This window comes from Prunus persica, chromosome G1 (assembly GCF_000346465.2).
Source record: "Prunus persica cultivar Lovell chromosome G1, Prunus_persica_NCBIv2, whole genome shotgun sequence".
Taxonomy (NCBI): domain Eukaryota; kingdom Viridiplantae; phylum Streptophyta; class Magnoliopsida; order Rosales; family Rosaceae; genus Prunus; species Prunus persica.
In genome coordinates, this window is record NC_034009.1 from 46,205,767 (window position 1) to 46,223,838 (window position 18,072).

Genomic DNA, 18,072 nt, shown 5'->3' on the forward strand with positions numbered 1-18,072 from the left:
AAAATTTAATATATATATATATATACAGTCCCCTTCTATTGAGGGATTTTTCAAATAATTTTATTTGAGGGACGCCCTTTAGGGTATTTTACAATTTTTTTTTTTCTAATGATCCAAACCATATATTTTTTTAGGTCTTCATTTATAGATCATCCTTACAAAAAATTAGACAAATCGGAAACCGTTTCGACATCTAATTGTGTCCTACAAAATCAATGAACAAGGTGCTTAAAGAAAGTACTAAAATTTTAATAACTCAATTGAATAGTCAAATGATATCGGATTCAAGTGATTTTTTGTAGAGATGATCTTTGAATGAGTATCTACAAAATAGACGATGTGAAATACAATCCGGAGTGGGCCCTACAAGGAGTGTCTCTCAAATAAGCTTATTTGAGGGATTCCTCAAGGGAAGCTCTCAGTGTATATATATATATATATATCTCTCTCCAAGTTCAAAAACCAAAAAATTGGAAAAATATCAAGCTCCAACACTTATAGAGTTTCCCCCTCTCTTCAAGTCCTTCACCTTTTTGATAATCCTTTAAATTCTTCCGTGGTTTTTGTTAGGGTTAGATCTTAACTGGGTTTTGTTTGTTGTTGTTTGGGGGCTGGACTTGGAGCTTGTGGGTGGTGGTCATGGGGAAATGAGGGGAGAAGAAATCGGATAGAGGAAGAGCGCATGAAGGGAGAGAGAGAGAGAGAGAGAGAGAGAGAGAGAGAGAGAGAGAGTGAGTGAGTGAGTGAGTGAGTGAGTGAAAAAATGTGGGCCTATAGTGCCACGTAGGCAACTAAAGGAGAGATCTGACAGAAACCTAAGAGCAATTCCACCCATTTGTCATGGGCAAGGGGAGGGAAAGGCAGATACTATTCATGTGAATAGTGGTAGCCCTTGCAAAAAGCAATGTGTGTTTTCATCCATTGCCATGGCAAAGGGCAAATACTATTCACTTTTCGTTTTTTTATTTTATTTTATTACCTCAACAATTAATTTGAAAAATATTTTTGGATAAGATTTTGGGTTCCTACTGTCAATATTTATTATAAAATTCATATATCATAATTCGAATGAATTTTTCGTATAAAATTTTCAGATAAGATTTTCGGTTGTCACATGCCGATATTTATTATAAATTTCAAATTTCAAATTTCAGATAAGATTTTGTGATCAGATTCTCAGGGGCCACGTGTCGATATTTATTATAAAATACAAATCTCATATTTCAGATAAGATTTTCACCCTCTAAAATCGAGCCACGTGTCATCTCTCTTCTAAATCTCTCTATAAAACCAGAGGCTCAGCTTATACCTCTCACACCAGATCTTCTCTATCTTTTCATATTTTAGATTTCATACTCCACTCTCAATGTCAGACATGAGGAGATGCCTGGAGAGGCAAGAGTAAGAAATTAAAGAAAGAAGACGTAGATGAGCTAAAGAAAAAAGAGTGCAGCAAGAAGAAGATGAACAAGTTAACATGGCAGTGGGTTTGCTTGATCTACTAAGCCAAGGCCGCCGCCGTGGTTCACAAGTCGATCGTGGCCCTAACGTGGACAAATATAGGCATTCTCGGGGTAAGAATTTTTTGGAAGATTACTTTATTCCAAATTATGTGTACTCTAATGTTGATTTTCATGGGCGATATAGAATGCAACCCCATTTGTTCAATAAAGTCATGCATAATGTTTGCAATTACGATGCATACTTAATTCAGAAGTGTGATGCTGCTGGGGTTTTGGGGCTTTTTTCGAAGCAAAAGCTTACAACTGTGATACGAATGCTGGCGTATGGTTCATCTGCTGATCAGGTGGATGAGATTGCTAGGATGAGGAAGTCCATCACTCTAGAGAGCTTGGCCAGATTCTGTGATGCAATCGAAACTCTCTACACCAGAGACTACCTCTGCAAACCTACGCTTAGGGACCTCCAAAGACTTCTACAGAAAGCCGAAGCTCGAGGTTTTCAGACATGATTGGAAGTATCGACTGTATGTACTGGCAATGGAAGAATTGCCCAACTGCCTGACAAGAAGATTATGGCAATAGGGTAGGGCAAAAAAGTATCATCCTCAAAGCCATTGCTGGATTCGATACATGGGTTTGACATGCCTTCTTCAGAGTTGCCGGATCTCAAAATGACTTAAACATGCTAGATAAATCCCCAGTTTCCAATGATGTCTTGAGAGGTGAAGCCCCAAATATCACATATGAAATCAACAATACCATATCTGGAATAGGTATTATCTAGCAGACGGCATCTACCTGAGGTGGACCACATTTGTGAAATCAATTCCGGATCCCTGATCCGAGAAGCAAAAGTCATTTGCTGCCTATCAAGAAGGTTACAGGAAAGACGTTGAAAGGTGTTTTGGCATCCTCCAAGCTCGGTGGACTATTATTAAGGGTGTTGCACTTATGTTTGATGAGGAGGTGCTGAGGAGCATTATAATGAGCTGAGGAGCATTATGATGACTTGCATAATCCTCCATAACATGATTGTGAAGGATGAGTATGATTATGATGCTCCAAACGTGTTCGAATAGGATTCCATGAACACAGCCTTGACAAGAATTTATGAAAAGCCCATGGGCCCAAATGGACAACCATTGGAGCATGAACCGTTGGTCAAGGACGGTCGTTTCATGAACTGTATGATTGATCGATATATGGAGATGCAATCATCTAATATTCATGAACGACGTCAAGTTGACTTGATGGAGCAATTATAGGCGGTGAGAGGCAATAACGGTGAATGAAGTGAAGTGGAGATGCTTTGTTTTTAATTTTGCTTTGTGTTGATGTTTTATTTTTAATTATGCTTTGGTTGTGGTTTTTTTTATATTTATTTATTTATAATTATGCTTTGGTTGTGGTTGTTTTTTAATTATGTTTTGTTTGATGTATGAAATTTGTTGAATAAAGAGGTATTTTATTGAATGATTTCTTTATTCACTCAAACAAAAACAATACAACTAATTAAGAATTACTACTAATGAAATAAAAGACAAGATAAAAGACAAGAATTACAACTACTTTAATACAAAACAAGCAATACAATTAAATAAAAGTCAAGCAAACTAACTTAATGGTTTTGATCATTTAACCAATCGGTGTTGCTAGGTCCATCGTCACGGAAAAGTCTTCTTCTCATAACATTCCTTCGTTCTATCTTTCAAAATTGTTTTGTTTCGGGGGACATATAGTTTGTATCCATCACCATGGTTTCCCGATCCTTCTTCTCAATGTCTTGTTTGCTTATATACTCCATTTCTCTTGCATAGTCTTCATTCATTGCCTTCTTGTCCACATCTTTTTCCCTGTCTAATTCAATTCTCATGGTGCCGTTTCTTGCAATTTGCTCCAAAAATTTTGCAGTATCATTGATGGAAGTACTCCCTCTCTTCGCCTTTGTCGCCTTTCGACCAATACGCCTCAACTTTTTTTGGATTAGTGAGTCTTGACTCATCAGGGAATCCAAAGACGAATCTGATGCCGTTGAATCATGGAGTGATGTCTTGTTCAACACAACGGTCGGACCCATGGGAATAATTCTAAATCTCGCACAATTTTTCACCACCTCACAACATTGGTCATGGTTGAAAGATTTTTTGCCTTGCCCAATGGCACCGAACCACATTTGTGCTTGCATAATCTATAAGGAAAAAAAAAAGGAAATATATTGGAAAAGCAAGAAACATTAACAAAATATTGAAAATGCAAGAAACATTAAAAAAAAATTAGGACATTAAAATTAATAAAACGGAAATTAAAAATAATTTACCTCATTATTTTCCCCTCTTTGATGGTTGTTCATAGCTTTTGCCAACGCATCTCTCCATTTTCCCAACTATTTATTTAAAAAAAATCACCTACTAAACGAGGTCATTTTACGTACGAGCTGAACTCGATCTTTCACAAAATTCGGCATGAAATTTTCTCCACATATGAGATAATTTCATCTCATTGCCCGTGACCGGACAATGATCAACTTGGACCCAACACTCACACAACAGAACATCTTCCATGATGCTCCATGCCCCTCCGGTTTCGATGGAAGATGCTATAAGATGATGAATAAAAATGAAATTTGAAAGTGAATAAAATGTTGTGTAGAAAATGAATAATAGTAGAAGGAGAAGCAAATGTATGAGGATTTGGTGTTGAAAGTGAAGAATATTGGTAGGTATTTATAGAAAAAAGATTCCATAAATTTTTCTGGTAATTTTTAAATATTTTTCCAATTTAAATTTTTTTTACCTTTCACGCTCCAAAGGTAAAAAAATTTAAACCCATGCGCTGACGTCAAGCTGGCGTCAGCGCTGACGTCAGGCTGGCGTCAGCCATGACGTTAGTTCTTCTTCGGGCTGGAGCATGGGCTCGTTCTGTCTTCGGGCCAGCCCAGTTTCGTGAGACTCACAAGCTGCCCGGGCAGCTTTGGCCTGCTGGAAGCGCGTTTTGGGGCTGATCGATGAAACTGCTCTAATGGTGAAACTATATTGTAACAAATTTAAAAGAATGAGGTATGTTATTATAAAAATTGATAAGATATGAATTAGTATGTCTTAAGGGTGTAATCACGAAGTACTAAAAGGTAATTAACTCAAATAAAACTAAATAATAAAAGCTCAGCTTTCTCTTGCTATATCGTATCAGCCAGCCATACAAACAAACGGCCGCGACACAAAAAGCCGTTTCTGTTCTCTCTCTCTGGCTTCTCATCTTCTTTCTTTCAACCCAAAAGTCTTATTGGTGTGTGGAGTTATATTGACTGTTTTTCAGCTAAAGTATCCCCCTCCCCCAGGCAGCTCACATTTGGGTCTTATTTGCTCAAGTTCTTCGATTTCCTCTTAGTTCTTTAAATTCTGTTGTTTTATCAAGTTCATAGAGAAAAAGTTTGTGTTTGTATTTTTATCTCCTTTTATTTATTTATTTATTTTTACTCTATTTCTTTCTAATTTCGTGATGTAGAAATAAAGGGGTTTATGGATTTAAGGAACCCATGGGAACCCAAATGTGCAAATGGGCAACTCCATACTCAATCCAAAAGCTAAGAAAATTCTCCACTACTGATGCAGAGCAGGTACCGCCATTGTTCTCCTTTATGCGACTTACACTGGCTTGAGATAGTTGTTTGATGATTCCCAGTTTGTTATATATTTGTTAGTTTATGATTAGGCTTCATATGGATCTTTTTTGGCTTTCTTCTTGTTTATGAGGTAAGAATTACAGAGTTGGTTAGAGTTCAGTGTTGAATATTCCTACGTAGTTTTGGAATTTTGGTCTTGTAAGTGTTATTTTGTTGTCTTGTGTGGCTTGCAACATGAATTTACAATTTTGGTAAATTAGTGCATACTTTTCCTCTTTGCTTTGTTTTTAATTGATCTTGTAGTATTTTGAATTTTGAAATGAGGCATGTGCTTGCACATTGACTATTTTCAACAGAATTTTTGACAGAGTTATATGTACGTGCCACATTGCAACAAATTTTTAGTTGAGATGGAAATTGCTTCAATATTATTTGAACAATTTTTTTTTTATCAGGTAGCAGATTGAAACAGTTCAAGCTGCATTGGTATAATTTTCCCAAAATAATAATTTGAACTGCGCTTTGAAGATCTGCGACTCATAAGTCCAACCATGAATATATGCAAGAACCTCATGCCCACCATGAGGCAATTGGATGGTTTCACAAAGTATTGTCGAGGTAAATCCTTCTATTCACTCGGTTTTGATATTCTATAATAATATTAATACATGGTATTAAAAAACGTTAAATATGATGCCTGCTAAGGAAAAATTGCAAATTTGAATGAACCATTGATTGAATTTGTGCTGTGTCATCTGGATTAAAATCTGAATTGCCTGCAAATCTTTGCGGGCTCAAAACCTTGTTATAGTTCATATGTATTTATTTGTTTAATTTGTTTATCTTGTTTGGATTAGCACCATTCAAGTGTCACTTGGACTTCATCTATGCTACCCTAAATTATGTTGGTCAGATGTGAGGGTGAAGGGACTTGATATTCTACCCTAAATTTTGTTAGTCTCCCATCGAATACATATAAATTGTGAGCTATAGTCATAAAATACATGCAGAGGTTTGGTGATAGTTGTGTAAATTGAGAGTTCTATAGTTTTTTCAATGGTGAAGAGATCATGTATAATAGCAACAAAAGCAGTCCATGGGGCAAAATGTAAGAATTTTTATCACTACTTTTCCAAGTATAGAGGACGTTACTAACCTAAGCTAGGTTCCTTATACTTGTTTTCATGTTCAATGCAGCATCATATTTTGCCTTCATACATTCGTCCCCAAACTTCTCAGTAGAAGTTCATGCTCCAGATCAGGAAGTAGTGATTGCTTTAGGAAGCAATGTGGGTGACAGACTGCATAATTTCAATGAAGCTTTGCAGTTAATGAGAAAATCAGGCATACACATCACAAGACATGGTTGTTTATATGAGACAGCACCAGCCTATGTGACTGATCAGCCTAATTTTCTCAACTCTGCTGTTAGAGCTGTTACACAACTTGGGCCTCATGAGTTATTAGGAGCACTGAAGAAAATTGAAAAAGAAATGGGTCGTACTGACGGTATAAGGTATGGTCCCAGGCCAATTGACTTGGATATATTGTTCTATGGAAAGTTAAGAGTCAGTTCTGAGATTCTTACAGTCCCCCATGAAAGAATTTGGGAAAGACCGTTTGTAATAGCCCCACTAATGGATTTACTGGGGTCAACTATTGACAGTGATACAGTTGCTTGTTGGCATTCTTTCTCAATGCATTCTGGTGGGCTTTTTGATGCCTGGGAGAAATTGGGTGGTGAAACACTCACTGGAAAGGAAGGCCTGAAGAGGGTTTTGCCCATTGGAGAAGGCTTTTGGGACTGGTCAACTAAAACTTCAGTCATGGGTATCCTTAATCTGACCCCAGATAGTTTTAGCGATGGAGGAAAGTTTCAGTCTGTGGAGGCAGCAATTTCTCAAGTTCGCTCAATGATTTCAGAAGGGGCAGATATGATTGATATTGGTGCACAGTCTACGAGGCCAATGGCTTCTAGGATTTCAGTTCAACAAGAATTGGATAGACTAATCCCTGTTTTAGAGGCAGTTGTTGGGATGCCTGAAGCAGAGGGAAAGATTATATCTGTGGATACATTTTATTCAGAAGTTGCTGCAGAAGCAGTAAGCAAAGGGGCACATATTGTGAATGATGTATCTGCTGGGCTGTTGGACTCAAACATGTTTAGGGTTGTTGCAGGCCTTAAGGTTCCCTACATAGCAATGCACATGAGGGGGGATCCATCTACGATGCAGAATAGTGAGAACCTGAAATATGATAATGTTTGTAAGCAGGTTGCCTCTGAGTTATACTCGAGGGTGAGAGAAGCAGAATTAATAGGCATCCCAGCTTGGAGGATGATAATTGACCCTGGAATTGGATTTTCAAAGAACTGTGATCACAATTTGGATGTCTTGATGGGATTACCAAATATTCGAGCAGAGATTGGGAGCGAAAGTTTGGCCATGTCTCATGCACCTATACTGATTGGACCTTCCAGAAAGAAATTTTTAGGTGAAATTTGTAGTCGCACCGCTGGAACTGAGAGAGATCCTGCTACTGTTGCTTCTGTCACTGCTGCAGTTCTGGGCGGAGCAAATATTGTAAGAGTACATAATGTAAGAGATAATGCAGATGCTGTGAAGGTATGCGATGCAATGCTGAGACAGAGGAAATCTGTTTCTCCAAGTTAAATTTTTTTTTCTTCATAATTTAGTTCTTCAACAAAACATGCTGGTGGTATTCTTTTCTACGGTTTTTTGTTTCAAGATTACAGTTGATATACCAGGAGACTGCGACATGGAAATAGAACCATAAGCCATGCTACAAGGTCTTCAATATTTAACAAATATTTTTCATGCAATATCATTTTCTTGATCAACTCCTCCCAGAATTTGTGTACCTTACGTACATTTTTCTTTCTCATAAAAGCTGTAGAAATTAAACTTTTGGTGTGGGATTTGTATTTCCTTTTGCTGAAAAGGAAATTGAAAAGAAGTACTCAATTTCTCCTTGCCCTGCATCATTCTTGTTTCTGAGCTCCATTGCCAATTCTGTTACAGTAGCTGGCACTTCCCATGGCTTCTTCTTCTGCATTGCCTCGCTATCCCTGTGCTTGCAGCTTCGAACTAGCTCAATATTTATTCTTTTCTCTGCCTTGAATGAAATAAGGACTATAATTTTCACTAGTACAAAACAAGCTTACAAATGCAATTGTGTATTGGTTCGTGTATGAATTTGGTTACACCCTTAACAAGGTAGGGACTAACATGTCTTAGGAATGTTGTTTTAAGTAGTGGTTGAGAACTTATGATGGGTAACTTGGTTATATATGACTTCTTTGTCTATCTCTTTTATCACGCAACTAATAAAAACAAAGATAAGCACATGATTATACACAACCGATTATTGGAGCTTTTGTTTGTGGTAAGTAGGAGGTGGTAGTGGGGTGGTACTGTGTGGGTTTGAATGCGGCATGGATGAGAAAAAGAATTAAACTCCTAACCTCTCCATCGCAAACGTTCCTATCCAAAAATGGTAGCCTCCAGTAGTAACATATGCATATCTTTTCAGAGCTCCGGCCCAAAGCCAAAAGAACATTTACATAGGCATATCTTTTCAGAGCATTAATATGCTTCTTGGAATCCTATGTGAAACCACAAACCTACTACTCTGAGCCAATAAAAATCGACCACCTGTCTAACACATCATCAATATGTTTCTTTGGACATGAAAAGCCCACCATCCCATCATCATTGCTTCCAGAGAAAAGTTAAAAAAAGGGTTACCAAAAAGACACAAATACATGCACTACAAATAACTTAATGATATTTCTATGCTTTTCCAATTTCATGTCAATGGTTGACTTGCACAAAGGATATAAATCACAAGAAAATTAATACAACAGGTGTATGTCCAAACAAAAACAATACGCAACCTATTTGTATTTCAAGTGGTTGAAAGCATTTATCCATATATTGAGCTCTCTAGTTCGATTCTCCTACCCTTCCCTTACCCTTAATATTGCTTTGTATAAAATTAAAAAAACTACTTTAAGCAAGAAAAGACTTAAAGATTATACCATAGGGCCTCTCCAAACAAGTGAGGCATCCTTGGCCACAAGAAGTCCCATCGACATACACTTGACTCCATAGCTCTCAATTGGAACCATTTTTTTAAAATCTGGTAGAAGAAGATCATTATGTTAGTATATTCTCTAGTAGAACACGTAATATATGTTGTTTACCAAAATATATTTCGAATAAGTGAAAAAAAAGAAAAGAAGTTTGTCAAAACCAACAGAACAAAACCAAAAACTTGTGTACATGGTAAGCTAACTAAACCTTAATTACTTTAAATTAAGCCTTAATTTATAAAAGCAAAAAATTAACAAACACTGATAATAAGAAAAATCAATGAGCTTGGCAGAACAATGTATACGATGAGGAGGTCGAGTCTGATCAACCTGCCAAGAGCTGTGAATCAGGAATATGATTCAAGAGTTCATTATGATTACTAATTTTCCAACCACAAATAATGTATATGTAGAGGAAGACTTGCTGAATGGTTATGATCTATTCAAAACTCACCTGTGCCATGCAAAATATGGGAGGAGAAATCCATGAGAAGAGTAAAAAATAAAAACACCAAGAGCAACACAAGTCAAGGGTTTTTGAACATGAATATTACCAAGGTTTTCCCGTGTTCTATGTGAGTTTCTCAGAGAGAAATTTACAGAGCCAGTTTGACATGCTGACCACCTCCAGAGCTTGTAAAATAAAAGAAAGAAACTTCTTCTATGTGTACTAGTGAATATGGAGGTGGACAGAATGCCAAATTGCCTCTGCAACAAGGCCCCTGAGAAACCCTAGAGAGAGAGAGAGAGAGAGAGAGAGAGAGAGAGAGAGAAGAAGAAATAGGTATCAGAGGGTGATCAGTTGTGGAATTTACATAATGACTCTTTTTGTATATATATATTTTGGTCAGGACTTTTTTTGAAATGCGATTGGCTTTTTCTAGAAAGGGGGTGCATGAGCGTGCATGGTGTTGTATGACCTGTGTGGACACATACATAATGTAGGCGTTTCTTTTCTTTTCTTCTTCCTTGGATCTATTTTTCAATTGGAATTGAATGCAACAAGTGCTTGCTTTATGATCTCTCTGATGTTTATGGTTGTACCTTTATGACAAGACTACCTTTCATTTTACTGTACAGGCTATGTTGTGGTGCAACCATGCAAAGCTTAAGTATGTGTTTTCTGTTTAATCTTACACTGTGAAAAAGTAGTATCTGTATCTGTATGACTTTATTTTTACTATGGAGGTCTCATGCGCTTGCTTCTCGTATGCTTTTTTTGACTTTTGCAGTAAAAAAAGGATGCAAAATGGGCTGTCCTTGTCTCCCACTTTGGTTCTAGTTACTTTGGTCAACCAACTCATGGGTTCAAACTTGTGTTTATTAAGAATCATGTTTATACAACTTTATAATTAGGTACTGGTAAAGTAGAGTTTGGTAGGAAATTTGGGATTGAGAGATGGCTGAAAACAGGGTCAAATAGTTTCATCAAGATCACTAATAATACTTCTTTAAGGGCATGCATGTTTGTGGGACCAAGACAAGTTCAAATGTTCCATTTCGTTTTGGACCGTACTGATTAATTGAAAGTTAAACAAATTTCCCATATTCTGAGGTTTGATCATTAACGGATCATCATCAAAAGTTAGGGAAATACTAGCTGTCACTAGTTGAAGGGGAAAAAGTTACATGATAATATTGAATACTGTAATTTTTAGTGACCTTAGGTAACGTTAGAGCTCCTGGCAAACGAGTCATGTTTGTCATGTTCGTATCAATGTAATTTAAAAGAAAAGTTCATTTACAAGCATGTAATAACCCCATGCTTTTCCTTGTTCCAACTATATTTAAGAATACGGATAAGGCAATGGGCCTTGTATCCCAGGAACTGATTTGGGTAACTAAGAAATATCCATCAAATCAAATGTTCTCAGATCCAGCTTCTTTCTTGTGAGTTATATACCTAACCTCAAAGATTATATTCATCTCTATTGGAAAGATTACAATCATAAACAACACCCAAATCTACGACACCATCAAGAAATCCAATACCAGCCACAGAATTTTAAAAAGTACCAAGTACCGCCTAATGAAATTGAAACTAAAACCAAAAGGAATAAGTCTGGAGATAGAAGGTTTCTAACACTGGACCTAATCTCATTATTGGTAAATGCATTTTCAATGACCTTATTTATTTTTTTTTCTTTTCCCTATTCCACATACGGTCTTACAACAAATTTTACAGCTTGCTATACAATTGCAAGAGAATGTGGTTCCACCCTTTTATAATCAAGGGCTGTATATGCTATAGGAAAGCTAGTCTATCTGACTTGTATGTGAAAATGACATAACAGGATTCTCAGTAATTGACAGTAACCAAGAACCTTATGCATCTTCAAGGTCAAAGAGAGACTCTAATGACAGCCTACTGATCTATGCCACTACCAACCAAGGAAGTGTCGTCTTCAACTATTTCACCAACCGGGTTGTCCTTAGCCCATACAGCTGCATCTTGATATCCGAGCTCAAAGAGCCGATCAAGAACATCATCTTCTCCTGGCTCAAGTGCCCAATTGAAAAGCTGAAATAGAAGGAAACAAATAGTTCGTCATCTTATCCTCAAGGGAAAGGTTATCTTTCAAATGTGGAGGTACCAATTTACCTGTCGAGGGGTAGCCCTATCATCAGGATTACAGTCTGGACTGATCCCAATTCCTTGCAATCCTAATCGACTGGCAGGGAAAGCACAAACACGTACCTGCAAAGCAACAATATTAGGGGTATACAAAAGTATCTCATCTGAGAATTTAGAATATTTAAGGAAGGCAGAACCATACCACAAAAGTACCAATAGGAGGCTGCCATATATTGATAACAAAGTAAATGAGGCTAGATCATCATGGTTTTTTTTTTTTTTTTTTTGGGTTGGGGAAGGGAAGTGGAAACAAAAGATATTCTTACTTCTACATTAGTAGAGTCGATTCAAGAATCAAAAATGGTAAAGAAACGGGAATTGGAGGGCATAATAGACAACATGACCTCATAAATGTGGGAGAGGTTTCACAGGAATATGTAGGAAAAGTTTGAAGCCCCATTAAAATGCATGTTTACTTCACATAGTCATGAGAGTAACTAGGACCCGGATTAGCAGAAACCTCAAACAAATTGCAACATATTTGGTAAAAAACCATTGGTAGGAAAAATACTAAAATAACTTAGGTTTTGAATTACATTCCTGTTATCTAGCTAATAAGACATAGGAAAGAGAAACAGTTAATACCGTCTGTGCTGCAGATGTTGGTGGCATAAATAATGTCAAGCCCCCATCAATGCAAAGCCGATTCCGGAACATCGTTGCTGGTCTTGGTGCAAGATATCTGTACTGCAGTCTACTTTTAGTTCAAACTTCATACATTAATCAACACAGAAGCAACTGCAAGACAAAATGGAATATACAATAATCACCCTGGAATAAAGGAAGAAGTAAAAACTGCATCAATGAGATCCTCCTTAGAGTCAAACTGATCCACCAATAAACCCCTCGGTCTCCATAGAAGCTGTGTTACTGCAACTGTGGGGGAAAAAAAGGGAAATAAAAAAGAAGCTGCATGCAGAATTCAAATGAAAACCCAGTTGATAATACAACGGACATGCATAAAATTCCTGTTTTTCTTTTTTATTAAAAAATATTAATTTCAATAGCTAAAATATCCAGAAGTCTATAAGCTTGGAATAATTTCTTTTTTTTGGCAGACACAAAAGAATCTCTTTCAGAAGATACAGAAATAACCAAGTGGTGAAATGGATCATTGCGATATGTTATAAAAGAAAGGTATTCCATGAGATTCAAAAAAATATAAACACGAATGAATCGAGAGTATAAAATAATTATTGACCCGCATCTTATTACAACTACTGCGAATGGCAGCAAACCAACTAATATTATCATGCTAACTAAGCTGGAGATCCTGGGTTTAAATTCCTAAGACTGCAACCTTTCAACATAAGCTGAGGATAGAGGCTCACATGTGAGGAGTTAGATATATTCATTGTGAGAGAATACTGAACTCAAACTTTGGGGGGTTTCTATACTCCAGATACCTTTTTCAAACTCCTTACATCTGTCAGTCATTACACAAACTTTGGGGCAAAATGTTCATGTTAGGCGGTAAAGTAAGATTTTACAGTTTGGGAAGAGAAGGGTGGGTGGTGGGAGTGCAAGAAAATATCTTGATTCATTGCTGTTTTTTGGATCACTTTATGTTCTTGTTCGGATTTAGCGGGTGAAGAGAGATGGCAGCCACTTGTATTTGTGGTAACTCAATAGGGCAGGACATCCACGGTTCGAACACCTCAAAAGTGGTAGTTCAAATTCCAACAATTAAAAAAAAAAAACATACCTACTTTTTCCACAAGCAAAAGATCACAGGACTGATGCTACCCAAACATCACAGGAACCGATCCTACCCAATCATAAGCAGCACCAAATAGTCACACATTTGAAAGATCCCCATTGATACACATCTAAATACATGTACTTACAAATTGTCTATTCATCTACACAAACAATATTTATTGCATATGGACTTGAAAAATTAAACCAAACTCTAAAGAAGAAAAATAAATAAATAATCCATACATTTCTCAATTAGAAAACATTCTTTTTGAGTAGGGAACAAAAAAACCACTTACCTCGAACCCTCCCATTAGACCTAATATGAGCATCATCGGGCAAAAACTTTTGAAGAACATCTCGGAGAACAGCCTGTACAAATAAAAATTGGATAATCTAAATGCATGACAGGGAAAATTAAAGAAGATGATAAACAGAAAGAAATAGAAGAATGTTGAAATAAAACATACATTGCATTACTAGTGACTAGAGTTCATAGGTGTTCATATAGAACTCCAAGACACAAATTCTGCAGTACAAATTATCCTAAGTTTTAAGGAATTGAGTAAATCAATCAACAATAAGACAAATAAGGAAGTCAAATCCTCAATCAGAGTCAGTCTGAGACTGTAAACATAAATATTTCAACAAAGAAAAATGGAGAAAATGAGAGAAAGGAGATGGAAGAAATAGAAAGAGAGAGGAGGATAAATAGAACAAGAGGGAAAGATCTATATTCCAAAATAAGATCCGATTACCAGACATATATGTACATAGGCAATATAACAATAATGTTCTACCAGAATAATGAAAAAAATAAAATATAACCCAAAACCGTTTATAAGTCAACATTGATTCAAATTTCAATTTCCCCCTTCCCCCTTTCCTCTATTCCAAGATTTCTTAAATTAATTTCACATGGTTAAGGTTAATATACAAATGAATGGCATCAATGTAAAACTACAACTCCAGCCAGTATACACTTTAACTATGTTGATGATTAAGGGTTTTTCTTTAAATCTTAAAACTCATGACGTGGTTATGAAACTATTAATCGGGCATGATTCGTTAATTATTTTAAGTCTTGGTGTATATATGTGCTAGGGGGCCCATCCATAGTAACTTAGTAAGACACAACATATGTAAGTGCAATGGCTCATCCTTCAAATGGCAATGAAAGTATGAACTGGATGCTTAATCTCAATATGACTTCAGAAAAATGAAATCAATGAACTTCATAATCAAGATTATCAGGATGAGCTCCTGACATATGGTTGCAATTAGGGATAATCTTTTCTTTAAGTTCACTGATACCCACAAAAATAAAGAAATTAAATTTACTTGATCGAGAAGCATCACAAGTCTGCAACTGAAGAAAATGCACTACTACTGAGTTGAGATACAAGAGTAAAGAAATACCCCAAGTCGAAATGCAGTCCCTCTGTTCCGGCAATCTTCAGCCAGTATTTTGGTAGCTTGTAAGGCCTCTTCCATGCTGGCTCCAGAGGCAATCACAGCACAGACAATGGCACCTGCAGAGGAACCGGCTAATGGTGTGGTTTCCTGCACAAATCACACACATTCTACTTCTGAATACAGACCTAGAACCAAAGATAATGACTGTACACCTTCATAAGGGAATAACAGGCAACTTAAAGGCAAGCAAAAGACAAACGGAATATTTGCAAAATAAAAACAACCATAAAAGAAGCAAACTTTTACGATTCATTACCACAATTAGTGCATATGCAACCAAAGCAACCACTCCAAACCCAATAAAACTTACCTCAATCCAAGAATATTACAAAAGAATCAAAGTTACCTTTAAATTTAGCAAGCACAAACAAGGGTCCTTTATTTGTAGTAAATCAAATATGCTTCTTCGACCCCTCATTGAACAAGTAACAAATGTATCCTTCTCGCATCAATGAACATTGGCAACTGTATATGTGTCATGTAAATATCTATATCTTCCTACCAAATTCTCAATAAAACTCAGACACCCTAATTCCAATTAGATACCAAATTCAGTCTTGGGCAATAAAGCACACAGCTTGAGAACACCAATCATAACCCAAAATTTGAACTGTAAGTATCAATTTAGAGTCTTAAACATGTTCACTCAAAACTACGTGCATGCAATACATAAACATACACATCAACACATATACAAATTGAAATCTTCCTTTTATTAAAGTGAGTAACATACAAATAGGTATAACTGAAAAGGGAACATTAAATTGGAAAGAAGAACAATAGAGAAACAGCTGACCTTGATATAACCATTTTGAATAAGGAACTGAGCAGCGCCTAGATGATAAGGGAAAAGAAGCCCCGCAGCAGAAAAACTAAAGCCGGGACTAGTAACCACACGCCGTTCTTTCTCAGCCTCCACATCCTTAACGCGCTGCTCCCAAACAACATCTGGCTCAATCTCATCCTCCATCACCTTGCCAATTCTCTCGTCCAAGTAATTCTTCCCAGAGCTCTCAAACATGGCGACCGACGAGGCCGCCTTGCCGTCTGGGCCTCCATTGGGCCGCTTGATAATCCTAGACGCCAAACCCAAGAAGAGCTCGCCCGTGGCCACAGCGAAGGACTTCTTAGGAGAAGGAGGTTCTGGAGATTGAGGAGGCGGGGCCGAGGAGGGGGAGGAAGTTTGGTTGGTCTCGGAGTTGGGGGTTGAGTGAGGGACGGAGGAGGTGGTTAGGGTTTGGGTGCGCAGAGGAATGGTGTACCTGTGGATGAGATTAGGGTTAGGGAAGGGGTGGAGTTGGGGTTGGAAGAGAGCCGAGAAAGAAGCCATGACTGGAGAAGATGAAGGAGAGGCTCCTCTTGGCTTCCTGTTGAAAAGCATCATCATTTTCACGTTTCGTTTTGTCTGGTAACAAATTGTTTTTTTAAATTTTTTCTTTCTTTTTTTAATCAATTATTGCAAAATTAAAAAAGATAAAATTTATTTTCACTCTGTTTCTTTGGAACCATCGTCTTGTTTGATATGTGGATTTGCCGCCAGGAGAGAGGCAGAGGAGGAGAGGCGAAGTCCTAAAACAACTCCACCAATCAATGTTTCTGTATTTTAAGCTACTCTTCTACGAGTAATGCTACACTTATTACATTATTATCCCATATTTTTATAACACATGATGTAACATATCCATATCATATGCCACATCAATTAAATAATAAAGTGTGTTTGAATAAATAAAATAAGAAAAATATAAACTAGTATTTTACATGATGTGGTATGTACACATCAGTTGCCACATCATATGGTATAAAATTGTGGTATAAAAAATATGGTAAGACTAGTATTATTCCTCTTCTATATAATGACAGTTCAAAAATGACAAAAAGTTCAATCAAGAGCTTAAGATTTTCTGCCACCATTGAAAGAGAAATACCAAGAGCTAGTTGGGGGTAAGAGTGTCTCCAGTGGGAGGAGAAGTAAACCCACCAGAGATGTAGAGTGTTTATACCACAAGTTCCAATGGCTATCCATTTGGATATGGAAAATCTCCATTTGGGTGAAAAATGCTAAAAAGTTGTACATATACATCTATGTTGTAAAAGAAGAATAAGTAAAGAAGAATAGGTGAAGCCCACATAGCCAACTAACATCCACTAAACCTAACCACACACCCACCAAACCAAACCACTACCCAATTGATTGAAGAATATTAATGATGTTGTTGATTGAAGAATATTAATGATGTTGTTGATTGAAGAATATTAATGATGTTGTCTACCACTTATATTGTGAGGTGAACAACCAATGTCTTAGGCCTATAAATAGATACTTCCATCAAGAGAAGTACACACATAGAGAAGAGAAAGAGAAGGAAGAAAGAGGGTGAGAGAGTTGAGAGGAAAGAGAGCAAGAGAGAAATTCTCCAAGAGAGAAAATTGAGTGAGCCATACATATTGTAAACACTAAAGTTGTAGTCCTATTATTTTACATAGTGAAAAGTTACTGTTGCTGCTCTCCGAGGACGTAGGCATAGCCGAACCTCGTTAAATACTGTGTCTCATCTACTTTACGTGCAGCTCAATATTCACACATATTCCGTTCATTTTATAACAATCTAACTTTACATATGCATTTACTTTAGTAGGCTCCAGTTGACAAAAGGAATACAAATGAGACAACTGCCACAACAAAGCAAAAGTGGAAAGGAAAAAGGCCCATGTTTTTGTTTTTATTTTTATATAAAGCAATATTGAGAGAGCGCGGGAATCGAACTTAGGTACTCGGATGTAGGGGTGAATACTTTTAACTACTTGAACTACAAACTCCTTGTGAGAAAGGCCCAGTTTAAGGACACAAAAAGAACATGTATTTGGGTGTGGTGTAGCTTTGTTGTGGGTGCATTGACAATTTAGCGTGTTACAAAAGTATCTTATATATATCCTATTGTTTGTCAAAAATCAAACACGTATTTCCTTTCGTGTTGTTTTTTCATTTTATGTAAGGGAACATTTTTGCCCACCACTTTAAACATAAAATGAAAAAACAACATGAAAGGAAATACGCGTGTCC

The 18,072-nt window shown here is 36.8% G+C and overlaps 4 protein-coding genes across 9 annotated transcripts; 2 read left to right on the forward strand and 2 right to left on the reverse strand.

Annotated features, from left to right (window-relative positions):
* On the forward strand, positions 1,478–1,972 carry LOC109947696. The gene has a single exon (XM_020558503.1). It carries the CDS (start codon positions 1,478–1,480, stop codon positions 1,970–1,972), a length of 495 nt encoding a protein of 164 aa, XP_020414092.1.
* LOC18789267 (folate synthesis bifunctional protein, mitochondrial) lies at positions 4,639–8,013 on the forward strand. Of its 4 annotated transcripts, none has more exons than XM_020555397.1 (4): positions 4,639–4,830; positions 4,968–5,079; positions 5,541–5,703; positions 6,283–8,013. In XM_020555397.1, exons 3-4 carry the CDS (start codon positions 5,637–5,639, stop codon positions 7,755–7,757), a joined length of 1,542 nt encoding a protein of 513 aa, XP_020410986.1. In that variant the 5' UTR covers positions 4,639–4,830; positions 4,968–5,079; positions 5,541–5,636; the 3' UTR covers positions 7,758–8,013. The 4 variants fall into 4 exon arrangements, with proteins under 4 accessions (XP_020410986.1, XP_020410987.1, XP_007223155.1 ...); XM_020555398.1 differs by having other exon boundaries at positions 4,639–4,783; XM_020555399.1 differs by having other exon boundaries at positions 4,640–4,748.
* LOC109946732 lies at positions 7,982–10,233 on the reverse strand. Its single transcript, XM_020555400.1, has 3 exons — positions 9,654–10,233; positions 9,146–9,246; positions 7,982–8,220 (listed from the first exon to the last, which is right to left on the reverse strand). Exons 1-3 carry the CDS (start codon positions 9,685–9,687, stop codon positions 8,005–8,007), a joined length of 351 nt encoding a protein of 116 aa, XP_020410989.1. The 5' UTR covers positions 9,688–10,233; the 3' UTR covers positions 7,982–8,004.
* LOC18790699 (patatin-like phospholipase domain-containing protein 2) lies at positions 11,098–16,498 on the reverse strand. 3 transcript variants are annotated; one of them, XM_020554987.1, is made up of 7 exons: positions 15,805–16,491; positions 14,952–15,095; positions 13,832–13,904; positions 12,605–12,743; positions 12,420–12,516; positions 11,802–11,897; positions 11,098–11,720 (listed from the first exon to the last, which is right to left on the reverse strand). In XM_020554987.1, the coding sequence occupies exons 1-7, from the start codon at positions 16,393–16,395 to the stop codon at positions 11,565–11,567; spliced, it is 1,296 nt and encodes a 431-aa protein (XP_020410576.1). In that variant the 5' UTR covers positions 16,396–16,491; the 3' UTR covers positions 11,098–11,564. The 3 variants fall into 3 exon arrangements, with proteins under 3 accessions (XP_020410576.1, XP_007222791.2, XP_020410577.1); XM_007222729.2 differs by having other exon boundaries at positions 12,605–12,710; positions 15,805–16,489; XM_020554988.1 differs by lacking the exon at positions 11,098–11,720 and having other exon boundaries at positions 12,420–12,521; positions 15,805–16,498.

Excerpts from the sequence above, each read along its gene's own strand:
- LOC109947696 (XM_020558503.1), top strand. The coding sequence starts at position 1,478 with ATGGCAGTGGGTTTGCTTGATCTACTAAGCCAAGGCCGCCGCCGTGGT.
- LOC18789267 (XM_007223093.2), top strand. The coding sequence starts at position 5,637 with ATGAATATATGCAAGAACCTCATGCCCACCATGAGGCAATTGGATGGT. Across the intron at positions 5,704-6,282 it reads TTTCACAAAGTATTGTCGAG|CATCATATTTTGCCTTCATA; the intron begins GTAAATCCTTCT and ends TGTTCAATGCAG.
- LOC109946732 (XM_020555400.1), bottom strand. The coding sequence starts at position 9,687 with ATGGATTTCTCCTCCCATATTTTGCATGGCACAG. Across the intron at positions 9,247-9,653 it reads CCATATTTTGCATGGCACAG|ATTTTAAAAAAATGGTTCCA; the intron begins GTGAGTTTTGAA and ends TTCTTCTACCAG. Across the intron at positions 8,221-9,145 it reads TTGTTTGGAGAGGCCCTATG|GCAGAGAAAAGAATAAATAT; the intron begins GTATAATCTTTA and ends ATTTCATTCAAG.
- LOC18790699 (XM_020554987.1), bottom strand. The coding sequence starts at position 16,395 with ATGATGATGCTTTTCAACAGGAAGCCAAGAGGAGCCTCTCCTTCATCT. Across the intron at positions 11,898-12,419 it reads CAACATCTGCAGCACAGACG|GTACGTGTTTGTGCTTTCCC; the intron begins GTATTAACTGTT and ends GTTGCTTTGCAG. Across the intron at positions 11,721-11,801 it reads ATAGGGCTACCCCTCGACAG|CTTTTCAATTGGGCACTTGA; the intron begins GTAAATTGGTAC and ends CTTCTATTTCAG.